Raw genomic sequence first — 10,247 nt, forward strand, 5'->3', positions numbered from 1 at the left:
GTTCATCCGATTTGATTCAATATCTATTCAACACAACTCTCCCACTGTCCTCTTTCAGGTCGCCGAGGGCCGAGGAAACTGCACCCCTCACAGGAACCCGACGCTGTGCACCGTGCCCCAGGACAGAGAGAGCATCTTCCACTCCATCTTTGCCTTCTTCTCCAAATCAGGACGCAAAGTCTTAGTAAGTCTGCAGCCCCCACGTTGCACTTTGACACCGCAGAAGGCACTTGAGAGTCGCCCTCTGTGAGGGTTCCTGTTTTTGTTTTGTGTTTAGTCAGTGCAACATCTGTTCATCATACATGCCTCTCTCTCTCTCTCTCTCTCTCTCTCTCTCTCTCTCTCTCTCTCTCTCTCTCTCTCTCTCTCTCTCTCTCTCTCTCTCTCTCTCTCTCTCTCTCTCTCTCTCTCTCTCTCTCGCCACCTTTTTATTCTTCTCTGTCTTTTTTTAAAAAGGACTGTGACCGGCCTGGAAGAGCTTGTATGACAATCTCCTGCAGTCTGGGCCCACAATTAAAAGAAGAAGCTCTGAGCATAGATATCAAGCTTCTAGTCAACACTGAAATTATCAAGAGGGTAAGAAACACGTCAAAAGCTTTTTAAATGTAGTTGCAGGTTGTTGTGATTCCAAGAGTAGCAGTAATCCGCCCTCTCTCAACCCACAGGATAGTTCCTCTGTGATCCAGTTTGTGACGAGGGGCAGCGTGCAAGTCAATGACAGGGCGGTGGAGGTGCCAAATGGCCTGCCAGAAGACATTTCTGTGAGTACTGTATTAACAGGCAATTCACCCTCTACCTACATTAATTGTAATATTTTAGGCAAATTTATCCAAATACAAAAAAGTGTAATCAAATAACTACATTTAACATCACAATTAAGCGATTATCGAGCAGCTTCTTGTACCAGATGTTCTTTTTTGTTTTTTAAAACTACTTAAAGCAGGTCTTATCAATATGTTTATATTAAAAAAAATGGTCAGATGACTATGTGAAATTAGTTGCTTACAATGACAAACCCACAGAATTATCGCCACAACACGGTGCAGCTATTTCCCAGCCGGGGCCCAGTGGTGGACCTCAGAGTGCCATCTAGTGTGCCACGGCTGTACTGCCAAATGGTTTCGCTAGATTAAAATATATACATATAATATCACCACACCAATCACCAGAGCGTGTTTTGTCAGTTAGCTAGCAAATGGCACGATTGTATTGTTTCTTTAAACAAAAACGTGATGTGGGACAAAACCCTGTGCCAGTAAAAGCTCCAAAGCATGTCTTGAGGAAATTGACCCTGAATACATTACATTTGGATTCATAATGGAAGACAGTGAAGGATGAGGGTAAGCAGAATATTGATTTAATTATTTTCATTTGACATGTTATCTTTTTTCCCCAATATATCTGGGAAGGCATTCCGAATTGAATTTCTTTGTTACAATCAGAAGCAGGCCTTAAATTACAAAAGGTGCAGATCCCCGGCCGTACAGTTCCCCATGACTGTTAGTGCTTTCATCATTTTGCGTCCCACAGCTTCACTTTAGTTCACTCTCCCCGCTGGCAGGGAAATGCCTTCACACATTTTCTCTTGCCACGAATCACACGCTGAAATGCAGAACAGAACATTTACAGCGGGTGATGCTGCTGTGTTTTGCTCAAAGGCACTGTGGCATGGCAGATTTTAGGCATTAATCCAGGCATTCTGGTTGAAGGACAGGGTACTCACGACATAATTGTGCTGGCAGAATTATATCAATATATATTTGTATCTTTAGATGCACATTGTGCTTCGGTTAGACAATCTGATGTGAGCCCAGGGAACAGCTGGGGACTGTGGGTATCCTCTATGGTGCCACTTCTATGGCTTTTTTTCGGGGGCCTCAGCTGTGCTCAAGGACAGAGCCTCCTCCCCCCCACTGTTGTTTGCTGAGTGATTGAATAGCCGACCAGATCACAAGTGATGATTATATTGAGCACCCAGCGTGCTCGCAGTGGGATCTCTCAAGTGATTAGTCTGCTGACCGGCGCTGCAGCCCTGCTGACCCTGAACTTCAGAAATCCAGACCTGCTATGAATATGTCCATACCATGCTGCTCTTTCAGCATTTATTGAGTCTGCTCCCTCCCCCATCTAGGTTTTAGTAAACACAGTTACCTTTTCCCTAAGGATCCCTGCTGGCTAGAGTACACACAGGAAAGTATGATTTGTGGATCCCGGTTGTATCGCTCACAGCAGGCCGACTACAAGCTCACTTTTTAATCTCCCTTGACATGTAAACAAACTGACATAAAGCTATAGGATTCTTTTGTGGGTAGGCAAGTTACAAACTTAGCATTGCATTTGAATGAACTTCACATGCAATGAGACATTCCTAGAATTATCTGATTGCACAAGTTAAACTGGGAAAGTCAGAGGGCAATGACCAGCAGAGCTTTCATCTGTCCTGTACACACAAGCGCCTCGGCATGCATTGCAACAATTAGATTCCAGAGCTGGAGTCAGGGCGAGGTGTTAATGTGGGAAACTATTCAACGGATTAATCTCCACTTGTCCTTTTGGTTTTGTTTTGGCTCACAGTTGGCGTCTCATGCCACATTTAGGTTCAAAGCAGCATACAGCACTGTATACTGTCGCGGTGAACTCCTCTTTTTAAATTGCCCCAGCATTGTTTGCAGTCACAAATTAGACAAGATTATCTGACATTTGGGAGATTATAGATTGTCTGCCTTTGTTTGAGACCATCAGTAAATTAACCATCTATTTTATGATCCCAGTGAATGTGATGTTTTCCATTTAAGCAATTAAAGCAGGCTTAGCTGTGGTGGAGTAATACAATATTTCACTCAAGTCACTCAAATTCAGTGAAAATTTGTTTAAACGATCTATGTAATTGTTGAATAATAATTCAATTACATTTTTTTATTAAAGAAATATATATTTTAGTGTCACATAAATGATAATGGTTAGAAAATCCAATAAAACAAAAAATACTGGGAAATTATTTGAAATGATTTTGTTTTTGTCGTTGCTGTGTGCATTGGGTTAAGTGAACTGAGTTAGCTGTCAGTGACCGATTATACAGCAGGTCAGTGTTCATTCGTGTCATGGGAAACAGCCCAAATAGCTCTTATTTATTTATTTTAACAGGCTATTTTTTTCAGAGTTGCCAAGCCTCCCAAGATTTCTCTCAGAACTGTTTAAAGGCGTGACGCTCCGAATTGGAAAAAAAGGGGGTGGATGAAATATTATTTTGAATAGCACTGACCTAATAAGATGAATGTGTGTTGGGATTGCACACACAGAGCAGTGTATCATGAAACAGTGAGTGAACAATGATAGCATGCTTATGTTTAGCAGTTATAATGTTTCACCATATTTATCATCTGCAAGTAAACATGCTAACATGTGCTCCAGAGCACTAAGCACACAGTACAGCTGAGACCTATAGGAATGGTAGTGTTACAGGTTTTAAAGTCATGTATTTAGAACAAAAGGAAACGTCAGGGGAAACGTCCCCAAAGTAGGTAGGATTCATCCTCTGGAGACCATGAATGCCTGTAAATAAAATTCATGACAATCCATTGTGTTTCCATTGTTTAGATATTTCAGCCTGGTCCAAAGTGGTGGAATCCATAGAGCCTTGCTGCCAGCTTGGCTGAAAATGATCACTTACGCTGTGGATGAAAAATAGACTTTTGCACATTTTTCATGGCAGTGTGTAGCAAGTAAGGCAAAGGTCAAAGTAACCACCTTGTCCTGTTCCGGTGTGCTCGAAACGCAGGCTGGAGGTGCTCTTCCGTTAACAAAATAAAATAAATGAATATGTGTGACAAATGGATGCTGCTTGAAACATGATAGTTTTCAGTAAATACGATTATTGTGTGTTTCTTTTCTACTGAACTGATTAATTTTATGTGGAATATGTAAAATAAACTCACTACATGCAGCGAGCGCCTCTTCAACTCACAGCTAATGCGACTGAAATGAGATCCGTCTTGGTTGTTACTGTTGCACTGCATTGCATCATTAGCAGCACATGACTTAATGATTACTCATGTGTGTGTGTTGTATTTGAGTGTGACTCACTGACTTGTTGTGTTTCAGCTGGTGTTCGAGGCGCTCCACAGTCAGGAGCCGAAGGGTTACGTAGTCGGCTGGATCATTGCCATCAGTCTGCTGGTGGGAATCCTCATCTTTTTGCTGTTAGCTGTGCTACTCTGGAAGGTAAACACATAAACACAGACTGAGATTTTTCACTAGCAATATTTGAAGTAAATAAGGGAGAGTTGTGTCTCAGCGTCCGCACAGTATCCAGTTGTACGGAGACAGCTGGAGGGAGGAGGCGGCGGTGAGAGCTTGCTTTGGGCCTTTAACATCCATGGAAAGGGCAAAGCAGACTGGGCAATAATTCACACCATACCACTCAGATGAAAGAAGAGTCTAAAAGGGAAACGGCAATTACTCTGATGACCAGAGGCCCTGTTAGCACAAAACCTCTTTTCTTTTTCGTGGCTTCATCTTCCGCCGGGAATACCACAATGAAACCTTGGAATGTTGGTCTCCCCCCCCGATCCCCAGGTCCTCGGACCTTGCCAAAATAAACCCCACTTACAAGAGTAGCACATGTCCTGTATTGCTCTTTTTCAAGAAATTCCTGAGGAGAGTGCAGGTCTGTATCAATAAACTTTAATAACGAAATGCAGATAAATGAATGGAGTCGTCGTGATAGGCATCATCCCAGTGTGGCTGCCTTGATTAGATACACACTAAGAATCTAAGCTCTCTCCATCCTTTCATATCTCCTTTACATTACACTCGGTAGTAAAATGTCAATTTAAAAACAATATTACTTTTCTGAAGAAACAACATATTTCTACAGGGGAAAAGTTAGATTTGCTTCTATCCATGCCTGTGATTTTGTGTGCTTTCTTAACTTCAAAATGTGAATACTTTACAGCACTGGCAGCAATTTTTCAAAGCATATCATTCATAATGTTTTTAATTGATTTCCTATCTCCAAAATATCCATTATTTTCCATTTGTTTCACTGCAAGATAAATCTCAACTTCCAGATATTTTATTTTAAGACATGTTATAATCCATCATGATGAACTAAATTTTAATTCAATAATAATAATAATAGCTCAAACCTTATGTTATTATTGTAATAATGCAGTTTAAAGAAGAGACTCTTTTTAATAAACTCTCACTAGTGATGCGTTCAGTGAAACTCCTGAGAGCTTCTGAATAACACTGTGTTCACAAGCTGTGTAAAATCAAATCCAAAAGTCAAGCAAGAAAATGTTGAATACATTTTTCTTTTTTGCATCAAAGATGTTTCTGTTCTGCAGCTGAATCTCATAAGTCTGTGGTTGAGCACCCGCATGCACCAACAAGTAGGCCCCGTTCCGTCAACTGCATTATCATACAAAGATCAGTGTGCATTACACACACTCATCTTTCTAGTTCCCAGAGAATTGCAACACAATAGAATAAAATGTATGAACAATTTAAACAATGACTCTTATTCAACCTCGTTGTGAGACATGACAACATATATTTGACAAAAGAAATATAGCTGACTTTTGTTTGTTTTTTAATGCCCACCTTTAAGAGGGGAAAATCAACTTTAAAAAGTTAGGATTGGAAAATGGTCATCAGTGATAGAAGTATATGTGATTTGTGATGAACTCAAAGGTGTTGTAGTCCGACAGTGGGACCTGACAGATGCGCCTTACTAAACACCATTTTTGTTCCTCTCCTTCTTTGACAGATGGGATTCTTCCGTCGGCGCTACAGAGAGATCATTGAGGCTGAAAAGAACAGGAAGGACAGTGATGAAAGCTGGGACTGGATGGAAAAGAACCACTGAGACTTGTAGTGGGGGTCCCACAGGAGCCAATGAGATTAGGGATTGGGTCGAGAAAGATCCAATAGCACGTGGTCTCGCAGCCCAGCCGCCCCAGTGGCACCAGGCCCTTCAGTCTTCCATATGTGGAAGAGAAGCATATTCTCCACATTTTTTGGAGACTTGATATTTTTTTTGTGGGTGGTGGTCCAGGAAACAGGCTTCTGAAGTGACAGTTTGGCTTGCCAGAGGACACTTGCTGTGGAATTCAGCCAATCTCAAAGGAGGAAACTCCCAGCCAGCGAGAGTGGAGCTGTTGATGGAGACCCACATCCTTACGGGGGTGTAGCAACAGCATGAATACTGCTGGACAATAAAACCCTCAGGGCTGTGTTACATAGCAAATTTATTTTTTATACATACACGTTAAGCCATATTGTATAAAACTGGGCTTCAAGAAGCGATGGGGTTTTGACGGCCATTATTAACATACTGTATCTCCAGTATGTTTTCCTAAAAGCACTGATGTTTGATAAGAATGAATGCCTTGGCTTCATAGCTTTACTTTTTATGCCAAAGATATGTCCTGTATAGTATATGATTGGAGTTGTTTGTATATTCAGTTCTTCCTGGGAGTGAAAGATTGTATCTTTTCTGTTCTATTTCCGCCTTATGAATATCTGGTTTACACATCTGACTCCCACAGATAATAAGCCGGAGCTAATTCAATGTTTCACACACACACAAGGATTAAAATGTTGTGTCCTCATGTCATCCGCTAGTGTTGTCAGGGTTTGTCGCAGTAAAAGCGCTCTCTGGGGTCATTACGACCAAGCTCAGGATGGGGTAATAAACCGCACAGTAGAGGTCTCTATTAACATTTTATTTACCATGTTTCCTTTATTGCCCACGCCTGAAGCGGTTGAATTATACATGTCAAGCTTTGAGACTTTTCATAAGCATTCCATTTGTAATGGAGTAAAGTGAATTATCGGAAGCTGTTTTTGCAAGAATCTGTCGCTCAGGTACGCAGCTGACTTTCTAGATGAAGACTGAAAAGTTGTGAGATATGATTCATATACGTCACGACACAAGTCCTGATCATGTTTTAATTCCAAAACCTTTCCAGAATTCTCCTAAGCAGACCATATGTAATGTTCCCGTTATGTTATTAGGCATTGGGTTTTAGTGTGAAATATGAGATGCATTACTCTCCACGGCCAGATGAAAGTCTGCGATGGGAGTCCACCGTCAGTCATTTACAGGGGCCCGTGGCATGAGTAATGCCCTAAAAATAGGTGGGAATGTGCTGCACTCAATCACTTCACATAAACGAGCTCTTTGGGGCTCATGGGAAAAGCTCATTTTAAGTCAACATGAAGGAATGTCAGCTCCCCAAAAATCTGCCACTATTGAAGTTCACAGCTTCTCAGTACTCACATTTTACCCACATGTTCCCGAGAGTCTTTCAAATGCTGCGTTTGATTGTGAATGAAAGTTTACAGAACACGGCGAATTACATTTCATATTAAAGTTCCCGAAAGAAATAAGAATAGTAATTATTTTATACATTTGTAGGGCTTTATCGCAAATTGAACATACAAAGTAAATCATGCACCCAAAAATATGTTTGTTTGGATGTCAGTTTTGCAGAAGTTATCAATGACAATAGGATTTATTATATCAAAGCAGATATTTTGCAGTAGTCCGTAGTCTGATTCAAATGTGCAAAGCCAAAGAACAAAATCTATGTTTTGATATGTTTCACAGTTCAGTGCTAACACACTTTATGGCTCACTATGATTGCTTTCTGATTTGTGCTGTATGAACCTTTTATTGATCCGATAGGGTTTATTTTGACATTTAATTCCACTGGCATGACAGCATATACTGTACACATTCACATCCTCCCTCTGATTTTGTTAAACCGATGCGACCTGTATGCAGAGAAACCGACACTTGATCATTCATTGATACATTTGAACTGTGATGCTTGTTGACACCGTCAGTCACACCGTTATTTGGTTTGTTTGTTCTGAGTATACTACTGTCACTGAATATCATTTTCATTATAGTGTGATGTAGTGTGTATGTTTGATGTTTAAAGTCATGTTGGAGCTGTATATTTATCTGTTGAAAAATAATTGTGAGTGAAATTTCATGGCTGTATCCTGTTTTTGTCCTGTGTGGTTGTTGGTTCACTTCTTTCTTTTTGAAGGTGTGTGGTGCTCTCTGCTGGCTGCTTTGCTCTACATAAACTACATACTTTATGAACTACATATTCAGAAAACATTTGAAAATGTGGTTAGACACATTCTTTTGTGCAAAAAAAGCATTATAATGATATGGGTCTAATTTCCAGTATTTCCAATATATTTTAGAGCTCAAACGATTAGCAAAAAGTTATTCAGTGGCTATTTTTTATAATGAAATTGTAAATTATCAAGCAAAAATAGTTCCATCTTCATAAATATGAGGATTTGCTGCCTTTTAGTGTTAACTCATTGTAAATTAATTGTCAATTAGTTAATAACACAATAACATTTGCACTTTGAGATGACTTTAAGATGGCAATCTTGGAAAATTGAAAACATTTGTAATTTTTCTCATTCTTCACATTCTTTCTGACACTGTATTGTCCAATGCATTTTGGATGTGTTTATACTCGCATACACTGCAACTTTGGATCAACGGCAACACACTGTCTTCATCTTATTATAAACACAACTCTTTGGCTCAGTTGCACTTGTAGCTGACCGGGAACCCGCAGACGAGTCTTCCAGCTGCTGTTTCATTGGCGCGCACCAATGCAGATGTTGTGCTAACGCCGAAAGGCTTAAAGTGCGAAACGTGCACTTGTGCACTGGTTCCGCATGAAGTGCACAAATATTTTCTTTTTGTGTTAGCAGTATACAATAGACGGACTAAGACGGAACAAATAACGAAAATTCACTTCTGACGGACGGATATTTGTAGACGAAGCTCTTTAGTGTCCAGTGTTGTTGATAATAAAGAATCTTTAATGGTAAAGCAACGAGTAAACAATAAGTCAAACATAATACATTGTACTAGATAATTGCAAGTGAAAACAATATTCAGTTGCAGCATATTACATTCTGTGTGTGGGAGCAGTGCCTCTGTACCTTTGCATTCACAACAATGTGTCAGGAAAGGAAGGCGGTTACACACTCCAGCTAGTCAGGTGACAGCAAAGAAGCGGTTGCAGTATGTGTGTTTGGTCAGGTGACCCCAGTTGCTATGAAACAGTGATACCAAGCACAAGCTCCTCTGTGGAGCACGTTCATTATTAATTCAGCTACTACGGGCAACACACCTCACTTTCCTTTGACCGGAGAGAATCCCTCTGATAAGCATGTCGTCTTTATTTGATCACGGGTTGATCAGGACTGCGGCGGTGGAGCAGGTGGTCGCCCCGATTGCAAGTCATTTATGCCACTTGGTGCTGCTGTGTGACAGTGCAGAGGAAGCTGAGCAGCTGAGTCGGCTGGAGGATGCAGCTCAGGCTGTGGCCAGAGCTACCGGGAACATGGCAGCAGCGGCCTCCAGGTGCGTACATCGGGGACTTTCCTGAGGTCAGAGAAGAGATTGATAGGTGTAATGTGTTATCAGATCAACACAAATCTCTCTGCTTCCAGGCTAATACATAACACAGAGGATGAGGTTTTGCACATGGAGATGTCGTCCCTGTTGGAGTCAGTCACCGTGTCTGGACAGCATGTGCTGCTGGCAGCCCAGAAACTCAGCATTCAGCCCGGTTTGCCTGAGCACCGAGAGGAACTCATCGCTGCCACACAAAACGTCTTCCTGGGAGTAGCCAAAGTAAAGTATCATTGTTCTGCTCCTGGTTTAAAATCTGTCCGCAAGTGTGTTACTAAATAGGCCTACCATTATGTAAGAACCAGGTTTTCATTCAGGATCCTGGGCCTTAAATTTCAACATTTTCTGCAAACAATAGCCGTCACAGGCAAGCTTTGTGCCCCATCAATGTTCAAGGTTTAGGAAGATTGCAAAATGATCTGGGACTTCTATCTTACCCCGTAATTATTATTTTTCATGATATTATGCACTTGCACAATGACATGCTAAAAAAGGCAAAGCAGTAACAAGGCCCCTTGTCTGTGGTTCCTCTTAGGTTCTGTTAGTGGACGATGATGCGATTGTCAGGAGCGTGGTAGCTGCTGCTGATCAAGTTTTGGAGTCTCTCTCTGAGCTCGGCTCCGCCTCAGACATCAAGTCTCTACTCCAATCTTTTCGGGTGTTTTCTGAGGCTTTGCTTTTCCTCAACAATCTGACGGTTGATAGAGCAAATGCCTTACAGGACCCTAGACAAGCGAAACAGCTTCTTGATTCCCTGGACACCCTGAGGAGGTGCATCTCCATG

At 41.2% G+C, this 10,247-nt stretch overlaps 1 protein-coding gene across 1 annotated transcript in view; it reads left to right on the plus strand.

Moving 5' to 3' along the window:
• itga9 (integrin, alpha 9) overlaps positions 1-6,619 on the plus strand; it is a 44,437-nt gene extending 37,818 nt beyond the window's left edge. The window contains exons 24-28 of the mRNA XM_034552424.1: positions 59-184; positions 457-576; positions 666-761; positions 4,102-4,221; positions 5,771-6,619. Of these exons, the coding sequence (XP_034408315.1) occupies positions 59-184; positions 457-576; positions 666-761; positions 4,102-4,221; positions 5,771-5,869 (561 nt within the window). The 3' untranslated portion in view covers positions 5,870-6,619. The remainder of the gene's footprint in view (positions 1-58; positions 185-456; positions 577-665; positions 762-4,101; positions 4,222-5,770) is intronic.
• The last annotated feature ends 3,628 nt before the right edge of the window (positions 6,620-10,247 follow it).

The sequence above is a fragment of the Cyclopterus lumpus genome, chromosome 15 (genome assembly GCF_009769545.1).
Source record: "Cyclopterus lumpus isolate fCycLum1 chromosome 15, fCycLum1.pri, whole genome shotgun sequence".
Taxonomy (NCBI): domain Eukaryota; kingdom Metazoa; phylum Chordata; class Actinopteri; order Perciformes; family Cyclopteridae; genus Cyclopterus; species Cyclopterus lumpus.